The sequence below is a fragment of the Crocodylus siamensis genome, chromosome 1, assembly GCF_052110815.1.
Source record: "Crocodylus siamensis isolate JL-2025a chromosome 1, ASM5211081v1, whole genome shotgun sequence".
NCBI classification, from domain to species: domain Eukaryota; kingdom Metazoa; phylum Chordata; order Crocodylia; family Crocodylidae; genus Crocodylus; species Crocodylus siamensis.
Window position 1 is genome coordinate 416,636,662 of NC_143395.1, and position 21,413 is coordinate 416,658,074.

The 21,413-nt window shown below is 49.8% G+C and overlaps 1 protein-coding gene across 8 annotated transcripts in view; it reads right to left on the reverse strand.

The window, feature by feature from the left end:
* Positions 1 to 1,445: 1,445 nt before the first annotated feature.
* The window catches only part of FAM168A (family with sequence similarity 168 member A), a 343,456-nt gene continuing 323,488 nt past the window's right edge, over positions 1,446 to 21,413 (reverse strand). For all 8 annotated transcript variants that reach the window (XM_090030790.1, XM_090030784.1, XM_090030783.1 and 5 more), the window contains 3 exons: positions 15,623 to 15,797; positions 13,044 to 13,174; positions 1,446 to 10,605 (listed from right to left, as the gene is read on the reverse strand). In XM_090030790.1, the coding sequence (XP_089886916.1) occupies positions 13,062 to 13,174; positions 15,623 to 15,797 (288 nt within the window). In that variant the 3' untranslated portion in view covers positions 1,446 to 10,605; positions 13,044 to 13,061. The remainder of the gene's footprint in view (positions 10,606 to 13,043; positions 13,175 to 15,622; positions 15,798 to 21,413) is intronic.

Consider the following 21,413-nt stretch of genomic DNA (forward strand, 5'->3'; position numbering starts at 1 on the left):
ACACAATGGGCCTGACCCACTACACAGCAGGAGACCAATAAAAGACTCGGGCTAGGCTGAGACATGACTCTCGGCCACACTGTGAAGAGTGGCTGCTCCCTGGTGCTCTTTGCAGCTGTCCGTGCCAATATGTGCGTCTGTCTCTGTCTCCGTCTCCTGGAGGGCAGGTGATCCAGAGAGCATTGTGGCCTCGAACCAGAGGGACACCCATCTCCTTGCAGATCTAGAGTAGGAACATGGATCCAAGCCTGCATGCTGGGAAAAGAAAAAGGGGGGACTCCCACCCACGACCTGGGCTACCAATGAGCATCAAGGCAGAATTTGGCCTAGCTGCCCAGTTTGGGGACTCACGGTCCTGCCCTCATGGAAATGCAGTCTCAAGTTGGTAGAACGGGCTCAAAGTCAAACCCCCCTGGAGACCTGCCCCGAGGGATCCCCCAGACCAGAGCCGGCTTCCTTTCCCCAGCCAAGCAGGATGCCTCCTCAGCTCCCAAAGCATCTCACTAGTTTGCTGAAGAGCAGGAAGTGGTGGTCCACAGGCAGCAAGCTGAATCTGAGGCCCTTGATCCAGGTATGTCCTGGGAAGGAAAAAGGGGCTTAAAAGCTACACTTCAGCTGCAAGTATCAGAAATGTAATGACTTGGTTAGTATGACTAATCGGCAATGATCATGGATTTACTACTATGATGTGCCAGATCGGGGAGGGCCGCTTACCGGGTTTTGGCAAACTGTTGAGGGCCACATTTCCCCTTCCAGTGCAGGGAAGCAGGAACAGCCCCATGGCCCCAGGCCAGAAGCCTCTGCTAAGCAGGGGCTTCTAGTTGTGGGGGGCAGAGCTGGGCAGGCCTTGCTGCTGAGTCCTGCCACCAGCTTCCTCTGGGTCCTACTGCCTGGGTTCCTGTCATCTAGGAGCAAATAAATATTAATTTTCTAAATTTTTTAGGGGCCCCGGATAGAATGGCCTGGCGGGCCAGATCTGGCCCCCTGGCCATATTTTGCCCACCCCTGTGCTAGATGCTCTGTGCAAGGTGCATTATTAATAATGTTTGTGCTGCAGCCCCCTCTGTGGCATGGGGACCTCCAGTTCTTCATCTCACATGCCAGCTTGTTGTTCTCCTTAGGTGTTAGCCAACACCTTGGCCAAGCTTGGCTGGACCCTTACCCCTTGTACTGCAGTCAAAGGTCAAAAAGCAAACCATCCTTCTGGGAAAACCCTCCTGTCACCTTTTGCTGCATGGCTTAAGGAAGAGCATGTTCTCCACTGATTCCAGGTTGGCCATATCACTGCATGGGCCAGGAAGAGCCCGCGCTATGATACTCACCTCACCGCCTTCTTGAATTCTTGTCTGCTGCAAGCTCGATTGCTCAGTGGTTATCAGTACAACAGTTCTCCCTAAAACAAACCAACTCCCGCTCCCAAACCAACACAGCCTCCAGGCAGTATCGTTATTATTATTTTTTTGGAAACATTTTAATAGTTATTGAATGTTCTACATCTTACAGTAAATATCATACAGTTACAAACTCTTGGCTTAAATCTGTCAGGGAGATCACTAACTGATCTTCAGAACAAAAAAACAGAACAAAAAGAAAAAAACAAACAAAAAAAACCAGATTTACACTTCATATTCACAAGCTGAAGCTGTGGGGCTTTCCAATTCTTAGGCTCAAGGCTGTGTCTCACGCACGCCACTGAGTTCTTTGATTTAAACTTGGAAGACGTGTTTACTTTTAAAAAATTTGTCTTTCTTTTTTTTTTTTTTTTGCTTAAGAGTTCCAATAAAATTGAAAAACTAGGTAAATCCAAGCTGCACTGTAGTCCAAAATGAATTTAAAAAATATAAACACTTCCCCCCCACCCCACCCATGGAAACACAAAGAAAAATATACAAGCCGGAAGCAGTACTTCTTTGTTACGTGCTATGGGATCTAAACATGGTCTGGCTGTTTGCATGGATTTTAGCACGAGTCTCCTGCAGGTCACAGAGGCAAAAAGGCAAAATGGTCCAGAGTCCTGTCCTGCTTGCAAACAAACATAATTCCACTGGAAGGGGATCGGGGAAAGGCTAAGCATGATATCGGGAGAGAGAACTGCGTTTAAGGCTAGCTGCCATCAGTGATAGAAAATTCATCTGCTTTTGTTGCCTGCGCTGCTTTGTGACAGCAGTTGTCTCTGCGCACTGATCTCAGGGATCCTCTTTCTGGAAAGCGTTAACTCCCCACAGTGGCCACGGTTCTGCAAAACGCTTAAACACACAATCCCTATTCAGCAAAGCACTTCAATCCAATGGAAGTGAAGCCGACTTACACACGTGCTTCAAGTTAAGCATCTGGTTAAGTGCTCTGGCTTTGCTGAAGGGAGGAGGCTCTCAGACTCTCATGGCATCAGACTCCAAATGCCTCATAAACACGGCACAGATCTGGGTTTAATAGCTGCAGCACAGAGGAATTTGATACAGTGATGGGGGAATCATAGAGCCTCATTAGACACCAAGAGGAGAAGCACTGCGGGTTGAAGGGTCACTTCTAGATGTGGGATCATCAGTGGGTGCAAGCTCTCAGGGAATGGCATCGCTGTTCCTGCTTTCCCTAACACCTAGCAGAAATCCCAGCCGATGGATACTCAATAACCAGGGAGTCTAAAAGAGCGTCCCTGGGTCTGTGACCCGTCAGAAGATGCGCCTTCCTCCTTCCTACAAACCCCTTCTCTTGAAGACAACAAGGATGTCCTTGAAAAGACTCTGAAGCACACTGCACAGAAAATGAGCGGTGTAGGGGACTGCAGCCAGGGGAGCCACTCGTCTAGCAAGCAAGTCTAGCATGATAAGCAAAGCATGTCTTGGTACTCAAAAACTGATGGCATCTGGGCCTCTGGAAGTGAAAGAGGAATGGGGACAATTCCATCTTGATTCAAGGACATCAGCGCCAGCACAGCGCCGTGCTGGGGGAGTCACATCGGCATGGCCCCGTATTGCGCTGGGTAGCCCAACGGAGCGCAACTGCTTTGTGGGCAAGGAAGAGATGAGGAAGGTGGATGGCTCTGAGGAGGGGCTTGCCCATGGAGGGCTCTGAGCATTTTTTAAGACTCTGCATCCAAATGTGTCATCAAAACAAAGCCCCTGCTCTGATCCAAAACATTTCCAGTGAAAAACCTGGGAATTCTGGCTCTTATTGCTATTTAAAGCTGATTGAATTTTCTTTCTTTCTTTTTTTTTTAACAAGCGCGATGGAAAGGCGTTTTCAGCTTGGTTTTCTCCCTAAGAAAATCAAGGCCCGATGTCAGGTTGCTTTATGTTTCTCTGGCTAACAGTGCCCACAGTGGGAATCCCTAGAAGGCTTGCCTTGCATTAGTACTAGGGAGCTGCAGAAAGTCCTGGAGAGACAGCTGCTCATATGGGAATGGTTAACATGCCTGGCTGGGCTCTAGATCAATGTTAATGGTGGAAAACCGACCCAGTGGTTCCTGTCTGGGGTCCCGCTCTTGCAAGGCAGCTCGGCAGGAGCAGAGTTACTGTGGTCGCATGGGGCGCCTCCCCAGGGTTGTACCGTGGCTCTATACAGGTCCCATATTCTTCTCCACTTCCCTGCTGCCCCCACTGAAATCAGCCAACAGGTCTGGCCAAAGTGGCCTGGATGCAGTCTAGAGGGGATGCTTATGAGAGGAGGCTGGGGGAGGAGACTGGTCTGGGAACAAACAGTTTTAACGGGGCTGATTGGGTCCCGGCTGCTCGGTTTTTGCCTAGCATTCTCGGTAACGCGGCACACTCCCGTTTGAAATGAAAGCCCACAGACTTGTGTTCTGAAATGCTCCCTGTTGCTCAAAGAAGCGTCCAACTTCAGGTCAGCCCTAAAGTTCCTCTAGTTTAGAATAATAAACACCAATCAGTAAAACAAAACCTTAAATAACACTTATGGTAAAAAGCGCTTAAATTACAGATCAGAACTGCAAAAAGATTTACTAGGTTATTATTGTTCATAAAATACAGGAGCAAATACTCGTACACACAGTTCAATCTCCTGGAGCGTGCCCCAAGGTACTCAGACATGGAATCGGGCCAGCACAACTATTAATATGCATTTTTTCAAGTCTTGCATTACAGTACATGTTTTAAAGCAAAGATATATAAGGGATTGGTTAATGGTGGTAACGGTAGCTTTGATCGGTATTGTCACGACAGTGCTTTCCTCTTTCCGCGACTCTCACAGGATTTGAACCTCCAGACACTCTGCAACCCATGCCTCCTGGGCGAGAAAACCCATCACAATGGAGGCAAGGTTTTAAGCCATCACATGTGAACACATTTTAACCCTATCTGCACCGACCCAAGTATGAGCCTCCTGGCTCTTAATTACAGCTACAGCCCCACGGTCCTTAGGCCCTGCTTCCCTCCACTCAGCTGCTTTCAATCGCAGCAAGCTCTACGAGGACCGGCTGAGCAAAGGTTCCTCGTGTTAAATACTGGATGCTCATTACTGAAGTTAATTCTCGTGGGAGCCCAGTCGCTCCAAAGCTCGCTCGTGCTGAACGGTGCCCTGCTTCTGAAATAGCTCTGCTGGCTTCAGTGGAAATGAGGCACTGCTCACCATGAGGAAAGGGATCTGGCCTCTCCGATCACGTTATCTAGTCACCTTGTGATCCCATCCTCAGAGCCGTTCCTCCAGCTCCTGGCCAGGCACTGACTTCAGCGAGAGCTTCGCTGCCGCCGGGACTCGGCGGTGGCCTGGAACACCCCGCTTGCCCTGCAACTGCGATGAAGAGTGGCTGACTCCCACGTCCCTACGCAGGGTGGAGACTTCCCTGCCCCTTACCGTGGAGCGGTGCATGCAACCACTTCACGATGCTCCTGCCCAAGTCCCGAGCGCCACACCGGAACCAGGATTAGGCCGATCGCTCCTCATTCCAGTCGCCCGTCTGCTGCCTCCTCCCCACAAAGTATGACTGGGCTCTGGTGTGTTAGGGAAGGTTTTCTATCGCTAGGTGTATCTTCCCAGCAATAAGAGGATTTAAACCAGCACAGGCAGGTCCTGTGCCAGGTGCTTCAGTTCGCTCTGCAATGTGTCTTGGCTTTGTACCCACCCAGACTCCTCTTTCAAACGCGGCCCTGGAAGGTCTCTAGGATGCCTCACAGGCAACCAGTGGATCTGAGACCGCAGCACCCAGCGCCGCTGACAGAGCCCATGCAAACACAGGTTAATCAGCGCCCTGCTGCAATCCCACTTCACAGCACTGATATGCTCAAGAGAGAGAAAATGCTTATGGGCCTTTACAGAAAAAGCCCTGGGTGGCTACTTCTCAGCTTGTTCGACCGAGCAGCTACGAAGCTCAGTCTTATGCTTTGGTTGGGTAGAAATGGATGTGGTCCTACAATCTAACTGCCTCTTGGCGCCTCCGACTCTCTAGTTGCTGCGTCCAAGGCTCTGTAGAGGTTTGGCTCGCCTGTGGTTTTATAGCCCCTCTACTAACGGTTTGCTATTTCTTTCCTCCAACAAGAGGCCGTCGCTTCAGAAGCCGACGTGGATGCGCCACGGCAGATTCTGCCACCTCGCTGCCGTGCACCAACCCAGAGGGTAGCCAGGGCAGCTGGGCGAAGCTCTGCGAGCCTGCACCACTGCACAGGAGATACACGCCAGCTCCAAGTGATCTCGTTGTGGATTGGACCGTGAACTTACTTCCACTAAGGGGTGGGCTGCAGGGATTTCTTGCTGCTGGACTTTAACCCCAGTTGCTGATTCAAAGGGAATCTGAAAGGGGACGAGGGATGGTAGGAGCCAGGCTGGAGGTGAGTAGCCCCTCTTTATCTATCTACATTCTCCAGCCACAGTAGCATTTAGGGCACTGCTGAATACTTCGGGAGCCTCAGGCTTTTCTGCAAGTCCCCTCAAAAGCTCTCGGTCCTTCCCAGCCTCCACCCCCTGCCCAGGTGGCTAATGGGCCAGGAGCTTTTTAACAGGCATCTCGCACTACTCAGCCGACACCACAGCCATGTATGTAAAAAGCCCAGCAAAATACAGAGGAGAGCAAAAAACATCTACCCCAGGGCTGAGAGCAGGAACAGACTCTTTGGAAGAGTTTGGGGCCATTTCAGCCGTCGCCAACTCCCCCCGACGTCCTGCTCCTGATCTGCAGGACACTGGGGCTCACAGAGGCAGGCGCGTCCACACTGCGTTCCTGGCACTCTCCCTTGCCCTAGGCGGTGGCCACCTGACAAATCCACCTTTCGGTGATGGCTGCTTTCTACTTTCTGTGTTATAACAGAAACCCTCGAGCTCTTCTCTAACACGATGCCTGAAACAGCTAAACACGGCAGCATTTGCAGCGGCGAAAGCATTCACGAGCAGAAAAAGGGGGGAGAAATTAGGAACCTAGAGAGAATAAAAGCAACCTATGTGGTCTCATGATTTCAATGGCCACGTCACATGGAAAGGACACAGGCTCCCTTTGCAGGGCTAGGCCAAAGAAATGCTTGTGCTGGTAAATGTGCAGGATGTTTCTGTTCCCTACAAAAGCAGCGACTTGCTTGAAACAGGTTTACAATACCGGTTTCTCTTACAACTATGGTTGCAGTAGCCCACTGCTCAGCAGATGTCTGCCAGAGAGGATCCTTGACTAATGGGATGATCCTAAAGGACTGCAAGACAGCAAGGCTTCAGTGGAGAAGCCAGGTATCTTAGGAATTAAAATCCAGCCCACGTCACAAGCTGGGGGTCCACAGTCCATGTGAACCGTGCCGCTGGTGTTTTAGCGGAGGCCCTTGTTAAAGGAAAAAGGACATGTTGCAACATTTGGGCCCAGATTCAGATTCTGACCCCTTGTACATCATGGAGCGGGAAGAAAGAGGAGGGGGTGGGCATCGGTGGTCATTCCTGCAAGGCCTGACCATTTGCAAGGCAAAAGGGCTGGGGCAAACTGTTGCATCCATGACCAGGTCCCACAGTCCAGTGGCCTGTGCTGCACTAGTCAAAACAGAGACGGCCAAGTCACTGGGAAGAGCCCTCTGAGGTTTACCTGTTTAGGTGACTGCTCAAGGTTGGGCTTCAAATAGTCTTGCTACGTTGGAAAATCCAAAAATAGATGCTGGCAGCCTTGGCAAGATGGTGGTGAGTCAATGCTATTTGCCCATGAGCCGACTCTACGTCTCTCCACTCCCAGGGTGCCAATGAGCCTCTCAGCCCCTGCGTAACATGGTCGTATGCACCAGGCCTGCTACTCATCCAAGCTAAGAAGGGAGAAGAAAACCCCAACCCTCAACAGATCTCATCAACAGGGATCATAATGGCACATCTCTCTGCTTCATAAAGGCCCTATCCCTTTTTCTTTAGGGCCTTCATTAGTATCCGTGCAAAACAGGTCCAACGGAGGCCTGAACAGCTTTCAAAACTTGGATGCCGAAAGGCAGAACTTTGATCTGGGGGAGTTCACAGTCCTCTGAGAAAACCTGACGGTGGGGGAGAAGGCTTTTCTTGTCAACCTGTAGTACACATGTCGCAACTTCTCTCTCTCTCTAATAAAAAGCCTGGCATTTTCTTTCGGGAAAGGAAAGGGAAAAGAGAGCGCCATTTCCAGGGTCCTTCATCAAGAGGCGGAAGGGCAAATCGATGGTGATACACAGGAATAACAACGGCAACCCAGAGAGGTGCGTCTGGAGCGATCCTTGTTTGCAGAGCCCGAAGTAGGATGAAAAAAGGGGGCTGGGACTGTGTCACTTCACCTCCCATTATGTTCACAAGCACAACTTATTCTATGGTGTGTGCTCAGTGCAGCATATTTAAACATTACTGGCAGATCAATTTTGAGATGTAGCCGCTTTAATGTGAGACCCACAAAAGAGCAAGAGCAAAGAAGGGTGTTTGAGCGCTCTTAAATCCCCATTTTGTTTGGAGGGGGGTTGTCTAGATTTAATTTCAGTGTGTTACAAACAGCAAAAGCAGCAAGCTGTCACATCAGTTGAAAACACCCGATTCCCTCAATGTCCTAGCCCGAAGACAGGAGGACCTTGCGAAGCTGACACAGGTCAACACTGGGAATATTTCCATTTCCTCCCCCCTCCTTTTCCTTTTTCTTTACCAAAGCACAGTGCAACACAAAGTACCACACAGTGTTAATCCTTATGAAACGTTGCTTTCCCATCCCCTGCAGCACTGGGTTGGAGAAGCCACCCCCCCAAGGGACTGAAATGGAGGTGAGGGGTTTTTACTGGTTCTCTGGCCGAATGCGTGGGGGGAGAAGGTGGATCAGAGCTTGGCTAGTATAAAAAGAGTTTCTTCTGAAAATATAAAAAGCATGGCGTGGTGCTGGTGATGCTGCCACTTCATCGGATCGAAGACCAAAATTAAAAAAAAAAGTGGTTGGGAAAGAAAAGCCGAAGCGCCCGGTCACGGCCACGCTCCCTGCAGAGTTTCCTCAAGGAAAACTGCAGGCACCAGGCTGGGAAATCCTTAAGCGCTCACATAATCCCCCACAGGTGCTGAACCAGTGGTGTAAAGACGTGGTGGTTTTACGTGCGTTTAAAAAGACTCTAGGATCTGACATTAATAATGCAGATAATGTAGTCTGGGGAGAAGCCTAAGAAGAGTGGCGAGCAGGGCCCTTGCGTGGGTCACTCTTGTGCTATCCCTAGTGAGATTCGAAGAGACCAGCATACACGGGACAGAGCACAGCAGATAGCACAGACGTCAGACAACGATCCGGTAACACCACTCGCTTGGGCTGGGTACGGTGGCCAGGCCTGTTGGCTGCCCCATTGATACGGCTGGGCTTGACTTAAATGCTTACTATTAAAAAAAAAAATAGATTGCCCCAGTGCCACTGACCCGCCGCCCAAGAGAAGTCACGGTGACAGACCTACTGTTAGCTGCATGCAACTCTTTTGGCACAACTTGAGGCAAAGAAAAGAAGCTTTTCTCTAAAATTTCCCCCTTTGTGCTGAGTTTAGGAATAATAGTTCCAAACCAAAAAATCTAATTTCCCTTCAACATCATTTGCAAACGCTAGCATTCGCTCCTCCTTCCCCCCCTGCCCCCCTGCCACACTTTATTGCTCTGCTCAGATGCTTCGCAAAAACCCAACGCATTGCGCACTAGGCCTGGGCGACTACAAGAGCGTGTCGTCTCTTGGGCATCCACGTGCAGATCTATACCCAACAGTTGGGCAAACCTGCTGCCCTTCATTTCAAAGCCAAAGTAAATGGCTGAGTGCCGCCCTTTCCGGTGACATGCCTTACAGCTGGAAAGGCAACAAATTTATTGCTATTGCTTCATGCTGGTCCCCATTTTCCCTCATCTTTTACCTTCAAAGCAGCATGATCTCCATCCCCCTGGATCCCACCTGCTGGCAAGTGCACCTTTGTAGTGCCGCATCCTCGACAGCGCAAAACTGTACTCAGGTCAAGCTTTCAGCACGACTCCATGCAAGTGGAGACACCTCTGCCTGCTCTTAAAACCCAAATTATACCATGATATCAATGTCCCCCAAGGGAGTCTAAGCTAGAAAGCAGCTCAGTCTAGTCACAAGCCTTGCGCTGGGGAGTCTGTGCCCAGAGTAGGTGCTGGGCAAAGCAGCCTCTATTCTCCGCAGCTCTGCCGAGCCGCTCTTCTCCCTCGCTTTATCCAATCTTGTTTTTCCCCAATTGCTGGATCCTGGAGAGGCTCTCATGACTAATAACCGGAAATCCCTTTGTTTCCTTTTTACAGCTGCCCAGCATACATCTGTCAGCAAGTCGCAGCTTCCTACCAAATGGGAAGGAGCTGTCTGATTTTATTACATGATGAAAATGACCCAGATCGGGACAGGGAGTACGTCTGTTAACTCAGCAAGATGCAGCTCCTATGCTCCGTGCATCTCCTCTCCACCTCTCCCTTCCCAGCCCATGAAATGCATTCTCCCTGTTTCCAAAAGCAGACCAAAGCCCTGGTAGCAACCGGTCAACCTGTCTCCTAAGATGCGTGCGTGTTATGCTGCTAATATTTATAGTTTCTCACTCTACAAACAAGGGATGTGCTGCGTATTTCAATGCAGGTAATGAATTATAGTCTATCATAACAGCTATCTGGAAGACACCAATTTTCTCGTAATATGTTATGGAAGATTAAATAATTTATATTATTAACCTAAAAAAGAATGAAACCAAATTGGAATAAACTTGCCTACCAGCGCTGTGCTTTTCACATAGTACCCTGAACATCAACCGCCCTCACTAGTCAAATAAAATCTAGACTCTTGTCAACGACAACAACAGAAATAAAAACCCCGAGAAAACCCATACGAACAAACAAAACAAGACCCGGGCATCTTTGCACCACGGAACTGGGTATTTTTGACAGGTGAACTTTCTGAGCTTCAAAATGATAGGACCAGAGAGAAACCATGACTATTGCTCAGTGTCAGTACATGGTGTTACGCGATGTGTGTGGGTTTAGGGGGCGGGGGAGGAAAGAGAGGCAGAACATTAGAAAAAAGCAGCTTTTACAAAAAAACACTAAAGAATGCATAAAGTGACCCTTGCACTTTTGTTCTTTTGTTCTTGCAAACAGACTTGGTGCCGTTGTACGGTCGGGCCAGCACCGATGTAAGACTTGAGTAGTTGCATACAATGTTTGACTCCAGATCTGGAAGAGAAGGAACACAACGAAAGGCGAACATGAGAGATGCCGAGGTGGAAACAGGCAGGGCCAGATTTTTACATGGCAGGTATGTCTGTTAACTCAGCAGAGGCTTAATGGAGTCATAGGAAAGTTGGGGTGGCAAGGACCTCAAGAGGGCAGCTGGTCCAGCCCTCTACTCAAGGCAGGATCAGCCCCAACAAGCCCATCCTAGACAAATGTTGGTCCATCCTGTTCTTAAAAAACATTGGGAAGAAGCCTCATGCACAACTACCAGGCATAAGGGTCAAAACTACTTGCTACCGGTACGGCAGGCAGGTGAGGGCACTGTCAGTGTCCTGCCACTGCATGGCCAGGAAGTGCAAGGGTGTTTTGGACACAACCGGCAATTTCCCTTAGTTCCTGATGTTTCCTCTTACAATAGTTCTGTTTCAAGGGAAAAATCTTATATGATCTTTTAAGTTGCAATGCTGCAGGTTCATCTGAGCACAGACTTCCGCTGTGCATAGTGTTTCGAGTTTGTCACAGGCGTACGGCGTGAGCAGCCATTTGGCCGTTGGCTTCTGAAACACCCTTGCAGTGTGCTAAAATATGCTCGGGGGATGCAAGGAAGAGGTCTGTGCCCCGATTCAGAGAAAGGCACATAACTTGCACAACCCGTGCCAATCTGACCGTTGGGTAGGATTCCTTCCTGACCCCAACAGGGGCAATTGGAGGGGCAAGACCCTCTGGTGAAGAATCTCTCGAGTTTTAAAATCCCAACAGTAGCATTGGCACATCCTAGGCAAAATCCCCAGGCTTTGTTGGGGCCGACACCCAATGCCTGCGATGAAACCCCCCCTCTCCAGATACCAGAAGCAAAAGGAGGGCCAACAATTCCCCTACCACTGTTTAGCAACACTTTTTGCTTTCAGCGTGGCTTCGCTGTGGTATACGGAGAGGGGCTGGTTTCCTAGTAGCATCAGCACATCTCTAGCAGACTATTGATTTTCAGCCCACATGCAGGATTAAAACTATGCAGGTCAGACACTGTCTGCTAATTGTGTTGTGTAACGATTACTCACAGGAAGGATTAGTCAGACACAGTGCATCTGTGAGGAGAGATTTGTTTAAGATAACCCCCACAGGCTGAATTAGGGATGTGGCTGCGTCCTCCCACCTGCATGGCAGAGCTTTGCGTGCTGCCATTAAACATGCTATATGCTAACTGAGGATGCTGGGCCAAATACTCCAAGCAGGCCCAAGAGGATGGCTTCACCAGCCTGCTAGTATTTCCAGGATCCTAATTGTGATAGTATTCCCAGTCCTACTGGGGGCTGTGTCTGGGTGCTACCACGACAGAAATGAACAGTAGCAGGCAGTAAGTGCTGCCATCCCAGCAAACTCAAAGCAGATGCTGATGCTGTAAGTAGGTGTCACCAAATGAAGTGGCTCAGCTGTTCCAGGATATGTCCCCGCTCAGGTGATCTGCTTCACTGGGCAAAACACATGTTGTCCTTCGTCCTGCCCGTTGATGCTGCTGGAGGATGGGCAATGTGGTCTCCCAGGGCTCCTGGGAGTGCCTGGTTGGCTTTCCCCACCTACCTCCTGGGATGTCTGGGGTGCGTCTGGGTAAGTGACTTTTCCCACATACCAACAAATGACCTGGAGATCCTGGGGGCATTTCTCAGTAAGCAGGGAAAGCTGGGCAGGGGCTCCCAGGGCTTGAAGGGCCTAGTCCTGCACAGACTTTCCCAGAGCGTGCAGGACCGAGTCCCTCAAGGCCCCAGAGCACCTGCCTGGGGAGGCTGGAGAGTGCAGGCACCCCAGGCTGTCTGTGCTCTCATGCCATAAAATGAATCTACTCCTGCTGCTAAAGAGTCACAAATGGATACAAGCTTTATCACAGCCACAAACTGGGGGCATTTGTGGTGTGGCAAAGGGCAGGGATGTCTACTTGTTTGGCTGTTGCACCATCATGAACATTTTTATGGTGGCACAAAAGCGACGTCTGTTTCCACCATGAATTTAGCAACAGTGAAGGGTGTCAGGGGCTTATTTTACAGCAGCCATAAACAGATTGGCACATCTGCGCATCAGACATGGCAGTGCTATTGTGCCTGACCACTGGGAGCTATATGCCTTCAGATGGAGGCTGGATGAAGTCAAGGTAGGTATTGCTTTCACACTGGCCACCACTTTTCTATCCTTACTATGCTATGCTAAGTGGCCATCAGTTGCAACATCTCTTTGGTGACAGCGTCAGCAGATGGCTTGGCATGTACAGAGTCATACAGAGAAGAAGTCTGCAGAGAAGGAAGATGTAGAGGCAGGGCTGAGTGCTCCCAGGACCTATCTGAAATGTCTGCAGGCACTGAGTATTTGCAGTGTGGTCAACCCGTCTGCAGAGCAGATGAAGACAATCTTGCCCCCCCGACCCCTCCTCCAAATGTAGAGCCACTTACATGGATTGGCCAGCGAGTTTACCAGTGTGGAGGTACGTAGCTGTAGGTAGGGGTCCCTTGAGCCCTGTATGTTGGCACAGAAACTGGATGTGCTCCAATGGCGGTGTGTTGTGGGGTGGTCAACAGGGTTCCTGGAACATGAAAGGAAAATGGAAAATGAGTAAAGGAGATTCACCTAGCTGGGGCCAGCTACCATCCATGGAGAGAAGCAGGTTCCTAGGGCTGTGTGTGCATCTGGCTGACCGCAGGATGGCTTCTTGCTTGCCTACATACAGTCCTTGCTACTTCTACATTGCTCATGCATTTGGGTCAGTGCCTAGGGATCAGTAAAGCCTCTCTCATATGCCCATTTATGTGTCTGCAACTGTTTGACGAAGGATTTCCATCTCCTGGTTCTGTGACTGTGGCTTAACAAGAGTCCCGTCAGAGCCCCTTTTGTGGATTCGGATCCAGCTGGCAGGCAACAGCAGCTGTCCTGGGGATGACGCTGAGTATGGGAAAGTCAGGGCCTAATGTGGATCAGTGCTGAGCACAGCAGCCCCCATTGGCTTCCCTTGAAATACTGGGTGCTCAGCACTTCTGAGAATCAGGTTCCACCCATAAGCCAGTGAAGACTAACGTGCCCAGAACTGGACTCTTGCAGATGAGTTTTTGTCCAGGAGCCTAAAGCTCATCAACTAGACCCTTCAATTAAGATACTGGAGTATGCCACAGCAACTCAGTGCCATAGATACTGCATCTGACAGAGAAACATCCAATGACCTACTTGTTTTGCCCTTGGAAACATCAGTCCAAGCCCACGGCATTTGCTCTTGTAGCCAGTATTGGATAAAGCCTTGGAACGAACCCTTTCCAAGTTCACTTATACTTGTCAACAGTTTTGCACACACCTTTCCCCCACCCCTCATTTCTTCTCCTTAGGTTTTCCTGCTCCTGGAGGTTATAAATGGTCCAGGCAACAATGGTCCACTGACACCCCTCATGGCCTAGCAAAGGAGCCCTGAGATGTTATTACAGCAGGTACCATCAGATTTTGGAAAGTGTAAATGTCAAATCACAATGGGGGGTTGGGGGGAGGGTTACAAGGATTAGAATGAAATTTGGTTTATCTGGGGAAAATTAATGTGGGATGAGGTACACCCCTGGGTAGAACAGTCTCCCCAGGAAAAAGTGGGAAAGCCAAATGCATGGCTCGTATAAGAAAGGTTAATGGAAGCGCTTGAGGGAGATGCTGTAGGGAACCATGAACCTTCGCTGGGGCAGGGGGATTAAGAGGTCTTCTCCCAAGAGCTCCTTTCCACTTTTAATTTCTATGAGAGACGCTAGTCCAGCACTGCTAACACAGCAAGAGCTCTGAAGGATTTTGGGAGGGAACTATCCACACAGCTTTTGCCCCGCATGCAATACGGGACGGAGAACGCAATCCAAGCCTGCTTTGTTTGAAGAGGCATCTGGACGTTCAGATGGACCTACTGTTCACAAGTTTCTCCAGGTATCATTTTCCTATTATAATAATTAAAAAACTAGACATTTAATTCATGCAGCAGCTGCAGATACTTCCCATTCAGGGAATACCACCACGACCACAATAAGGGGACACGTCCATTTTAAGGTCTCCCCTGTACACAGCTGGAGCACGCTGTTAGAAACAGTATTTGGATTTCATAGAAAATGAACCAGTATAGAGGACACATGGGGTATTTCTCTACCTGTGTGGCTGTGGTGGAATAAAATATTCTGTTAGACCACTCACTACATTGACCTTTTTTCGCACATACGCTAATGGCATGTACGTACACTGCGTGGCTAATCAAAAGATTCTTTACTCCTCGTTTATAGGCGATATCAATTAATCTTATGTCATCACGACTGAGCACTGAGCCAATGTAATTCGGGACTTCTGCAGAAACCAACTTGAATGTTTCTGTCGCCAAAATTTTACTACTAACAGTGTGAGGATTTAGAAGTAAGAGCACAAGGGCAGCGTGAATAAGGACTGAAGCTGGTGCTCATTTTGCTCATGGAGGAGAGGGAGTAGAGAAGGAAGAACAGACCCAGCTTTAAGGTTGGGGCGCAGGGTGAGCCAGCGGGAAGAGTTGCTTTGTTAGTCAGTGAAAATGTGAATTGTACCAAAATTGGGAGCAAACAGACCAATCAAGCATTCCTGAAGGAGTCACAACTGGCAGATACAGTTCTAGATGCAAGAAAAACCCATTCTATTTGCCACCGGCATTTTTGAATAATTCACTATGGCAATGAGAGATAACCAAATGTACAGGATGCACCGGGGGCTTTATGAACAGGCTCCCTGAAAGACCTTTGAGGGTTTTCCACTGCTCCTGAAACTGCTTTTTTTGCAATGTGTTGTCTCCCATCTATATGTAGAAACTGATTGTGCTAACGCTCCCTCTGACAAAACTTCTGATGTTTGCACCAGGACTAAGGACCAGCGTTTATGATGCTGGAACCTTTTGGGTGTCCTGAGATTTTAAATGTCATGCCAGAAATCACAAAAGGGGGAAGGCTTATTGCCGACCCAGACCGACTTAGTAGCCACATTCAAGAGAGCTGCTGCTCACCTGCTGACATTGCCATGGTGGTCCCAGCAACCATGCCCATGGCCACACCGTTGGTCCTTGGCGCGGCGACGGGGGCTGGGTAGATCGCCGATGGAATGCTGTTTGGCTGAACCACGGTAGTGTGATGGATCACGTGAGGCTGGGCCGCGTACACTGGCTGCGTGTAATACGCTCCCTGTTTGGAAAGGGGAAAAACACCAAAGTCTTTTTACTACAATGGCTGGAAGGGGACCTCAGAGTCTATTTCTTTGCTTAAAGGTAACTGCAAGCTTGTCAGCAAGGATCAACTTCAGTGCCATTTGGGTTGAAATCACTGTTCTGAAATACCAGCGCTGTTGGTGCTGTAGTGGGGAGAAGGTAAGGTCCCTGACCCCAAGGGCTTACAGCACCCTGAACTGGATAGCACAACAGCTAACACCTAACACGCATGCACGTGAGCACACCTCCGGGTACAGGCCTCCCCACAGAGAGGTTGTTCTAGTCTTTGCGAGGAGGACTTTGCTTGCCTTTGCACTTTTCAGACCCTGGCTTTTCTAAAAATCTCTTCCCCAGAACTGTGTTGATCAGCAGCATTTTCTCCTCCCAACTTAGTCCTTCTCATTCCTAATTAATGTCAACCACGAGCTCGAGGGTTCATCATATACCCGGACGGACATGAAGGATTCTCCATGCACTCTACAGGCAGCTCATCCTGCAAACCACAATGAGTGCCACCCCCTTTGGGAGTCACCTGGGGTCAGGGATTACTTCATCCCAACTGAAGTGCGGTGACTGCCGGGATGAAACACAGCAGCTAATTAACAGAGCAGCGAGACACTACGAGAATCCAGTATAACGGGCCTGGAAAGGAAGGGATCCATACTACAAAGGTTTCCCATGTTGTGATCCATGCTGAAGCCCTTGCTGGTGGCCCCGGTAATGTGGACTGAGTCTAGATGCTTCACCTGAATCAGCTTTTCTCAGTCTGGCTTGGCCAATGAAGCAACGGTGTTAAGAGGACTTGGTTGTTTTTACCATCGCACCTGCCGGTCCTGCTCTACACGTCTATGAACAAATGTGAGGCAATAAGTAGGAGCTCACTTGTCTTTATTCAAGGCTGGGACACTCCCAGAAAGAGCTGCTCATTCGGTCAGAGCCAAAAGCAACGTCAACAGTGCCGCCAAGGCAAGAAGCTAGGAAGCCCGCAGCCTAAGCTGAAAAAAGCGGTGGATAAGAGCTGCACGTCTGTACAGCTACAGTGAGAGACTTTAACTGGCCCATCGCTGCATCTGACACAGGATATAGCTGGATGCAAAAGAGAGGAGATACCAGCTACAACACTTGGGAGTGCTGTCTAGGTCAGGTAGTAAAACCGGACCCACAGGAAAGCCTGAAGTGAGAAAACAATTGCTGGAATTCAACACAGCAGACTTGGGAACCGGACGAAGTGCTCGGGGAGGCCTGCTGGAGGCCAAGAATGAAACGATCACGGAAGAAGAAATGGGATCGCAGGGCCCTCAGGAAGCCATCTAGTCCAACCCTCACTCTGGGCAGGACCATCCCTGTCTAAACTATCCTAGGTAAGTGTTTGTCTAATCCATTCGTAAAAACTTTGGGAACAAACCCTTACATGGAATGAGACATAATGCCCAAAACAAATGTATTAAATGCAAGCAATTTAATGCAGAGAAGGACATACAAGGGCAATGCAATAAACTGTAAACTGGGAGAAGGTTAGGAAGAAAACAGTATTTAAGGAGCAAGGGGGAATTTTATCACAAATCAGAGAAACCCGTCAGAGAAACTTCAAGGAAGGGATGGCCCCAACAGGGGAGGATACAGCTGAATTCTCTAAGCAGGTCTTCCTTTCAGCAGCCACAAAGGCCGGTACAACACATCCCAGGAGCAGGGATAGGTTTCCTAAGGATCCATACGCCAAAGGTTTCCCATGCTGCGATCTATGCTGAAGCCTTTGCCAGTGGTGCCGGTAATGTGGATTGAGTATAGATGCGTTACCTGCACCAGCACTTTTTCAGCCTAGCTAGGGGAAGAGGAAAGATGGCGAAATAACCAGGACCCCACCAAAGCAGGTGGTGGAGAAAGCAGAGCATCAGGGACCAAAAGGATCCTGCCCTGATTTCTGTTAGGGTTGGCACAGCACACAACCTGGGAAGGTCCAGAGTCACTGCAAGGGGGCACAGGCTCAAATCCACCTGAGTGGCAGGACTCCTAGGAGTTAGGAGTGGCACAACAGAGTCGGTGCCGAGGGCAAACCTTGCGGGAGGGCCGGGGGGGAGGGAGGCACTGGCACGTGGTTCTGAGGGGACTGGTGGGATGGGAGGGGGCAGGTCCTGAGAATAGGGGTAGCAGAGCTATGGGTTTAGGGGGCCGCGGGGTAGGAGCCTGAGCCATGGCAGGAACGCCTTTGCAGCTCCGGCTGAGCAGCTGCCGCCGCAGCCACGTGCGCTCTATCTGCCCCAGCTGTTGCTCTTAAAGCAGCAGCCACTGCCGCCAGGGACTGTTCTGGAGCTCCCAGCAGGGCAATGCTGCTGGGGCACAGGCTCCATAGGGGCTCGGGGGTGATTCTGGCTCCTCTCCTAACTCGGCACTGGGGGCGAGTGCCCCTCTCACCCAGCCCTCGTTATGCTACTGGGAGTCAGAATAACTAACGCAGAGTCCAGCTGGGGCAAAGCTACAACTGGCTTTTGAACCACACAAGTTGCATTTCCAAAACAAAACCCATCCCACTAGAAAGAGGATGGAGATAAACTCTTCTTGATGGCTGCAGGGGATGGGACTAGGAGTAACGGCCTCAAGCTGCAGCAGAGGAAATTTAGCCTGGAAATTAGGAAGAACTTTCTGACTATGAGGGTACTACCGCACTGGAGTAGGGGAGCTGTGAAATCTCCATCCCTGGAGATCTTCCAGAGCAGGTTAGACAGACACGTGGCTGGGATGGTTTTGTCAGGGACTGAAGAAGGGATTAGATGAGATGAACTCAGGTCCCATCCTCCTGTGATGTACTGAGACCTGTGTCATATCACAGGCCTGGCTGCAAGAGCATCTTCTGTCTGTGATAAATACGGATGAATCAATGCATGAAGACTCCTTTAAGGACTTCAGCTCTAGCTCAGGTAGAAACAAGCAACTCCTCAACCTCAAATCTCTCTCTTTTGTCCCTGGGGGAGTTGCCCAAGAGAAAGGAACAGGAAATTTGAACACACACATTTGACAGGAAGATGCTAAGTGGGAAAAAGAGTCTTTGTATTATTTTCTTCTCTTCTTTATAATGTGTGAAGCGATGAATGTGGTCAATTTTTTCCTGATTTTTTTTTTCAACTCAGGAAGAATTAGAAATAGCTAGCCTGGTCTTCCCTGGTTTTACCTGGAGGTGCACTGTAGATCTCAAAGTACAGCCTCTGTTTTTTGGAAAGAGCAAGGTGCTGAATCTTGAATAAAGACCTTTCTGTCTCCCATCCCCGAGAGCTTGTTTAGCATTGGAGCCTCAAACCGATGCTAAATATCACAGTTTGAGGGGTGTCTAATTAAAATCCTGTAAGTGATGTAATAACCCCACAAGCTCATCACAGTGTGCAGAGAGATTCCCAGAGTCGGCAGGATTTGGATTTCTAGTGTAAAAATATTTTTAAAATAACTAGATTTAAGAAAAACAAACCAATAACCCAGTTTTGAGACTGCCTGCATATAAGGAAGAAATAAAAAAGGACACCAAATCTCTCTTCACTTTCCCACAGATCATCTTAACAAAAACATCTTTGTTCACCGTCGAGGGGACTGAGCACAATAGATGGATTTAACACAGCACCATGCACAGGCAACGGCACTGTAAGGCCAGCATGGTAAGACATAGCCACTTGACTGGATAAAGAACTGACCTTGGCATTGAACACAGAGGGTCAGTGGGAATAAAGAAGCAATTTGGTGCCACAAGTCCCAGCATTAGGAGAGATGCTGGTGTTCGGAGGCGAGTAAGTAGGGGGACGTGACATTACTAGGAGGAGGAGATGCAAAGGGGAGAGCAAGGACACACAATGGGGGGCACGCAATGGGGAGAGCAAGGAGCATCACTGTACCGAACAGTGGCAGTGTTGTGACTTAAATGGGATTATGTGAAAAGGTCTGTAAAGTGAGGAAAAAACTAAAGAGAAAATTTGTAGCTTCATAAATTGGAAGGCTGGAAGGGACCTTGGAAGATCATCGGGTCCAGCCCCTTGCACCAAGCAGGAAAGACAACTCGGGCCAGGTGACCCCGGTGAGATGCCCAGTCTCAGTATGTGAGTTTATAGCTGCCAAGAAAAAGAGAATTTTCTTGATACCACGCCAAAGAAGAGGGGGAAACACCTAGTAAACCTCCAGAGCTAGGGCATCAGAAGTGGCTGGTGATGCTGGTACCTGACTAGAACAACAGCGGGCATTCGGCTGGGCACACCAGGCCCCTGGAAGTGCTCCTGGCTGGGTGCTGACAGTCACCAGTCATCGCTGTAGACCATCTTAGCCTGGATACGTGTATGGGGTGCTGAGACTGACAGCTCACGGGGGAGACTATTTGCTTTCCACGCACGATGCTCCTCAAAGAACGGTGTGAAGAAGACACCAGATGCCGACCCGGTCTGCACTCAGCATTGCTCTGACAACCGTGCCCCAAAGGCAGCCCTCCAGGAGGCGGCGATGGTGGAAGTGCTGGTGCGACTGGGTTGAGTGGCTTTCTTTTGGGGAGGTCTATGCAAAAGAGTGCCTCAGAGGAGAGCGCTGGCCTCCCCGCCTTCTGCTTGGCCCGGTCCAAAGCCTGCTGAAGCCTATGTGCTTGTCTCCACTGATGTCCAAGGGCATCAGATCAGGTCCTATTACAAATGAGGAAGACATACAATGCGCCCAGCACCGTGTTACGCTCTCTTTTGTCTCTGATGTCCTTATGGCATTTTAAATAGCTCCTGTTCCTTTACAGGGTGGAGTAATAAAGAGCCCACTTGGGCTGCAATGCACCCTGGTTTTGGCAGTAGAAGCTCTGCAGAAGTCAAATGCTCAGGGAAATGAAAAGCCACCCTGGAAAGTGGCAGGCCAGCTGGGAACAAAGACTGCTTTTCCTTCCCTCTTGGACACAACCTTGCCATTGACCCAGAGCTCACCGCTGCATGGCTCACACTCCGCACCCTTGCCCCGGCTGGTGCTGAGACCACTGAAGCGAACTGTGCACTGGGCTCTGATGGCGGCATCTCTGTGATTCATTAGTCTTCCCACTCGCATGTGTAGCTAAGCTGCAAGGCACTAAGTCCAGCTGCACCTCCCTCATGGGTCTTTCCCCACGGAAGAACTCTGTTGGCTTCCCTGGAGTCGCCACCAATGCAGGAGAGACGAGAGTCTGAACCAAAAGAGGCCCAACCTGCATCGAGTCCTCTTGCTGGGTTTGTCCAGCAGCGCGGGTAAAGGGCAGGGAGGCAGCAGCCCCAAGGCCCCCCTGCTTTCCAACCTGCCAAGGGGCTGAGCAAACACCAGGGAATGCCAAAACTTAGCACACAGAGATTGGTGAGGTTTGTGCAGCATCAAGCGGTCCCTGAAGGCAGGCCTGCCTTCCACCTACCAGCCTATCTTCTGGGGCAGGGTAGGATGTGGTGGTCAGGGCTTCCTTGCAGCAGAGGCCCTCCATTGCACTTCTCCAAAGCATTCAGAGTGGCCATCCTTCTCCCCACACCTGTGCTACAGGAGGGGAGAGGCCTCCACAGTGAGGAGTTTAGCGAAAATGGTGACGTTTCCAAACTCAGGAGCAGAAGTGCCACTGCCAGCGGTTAGAAAG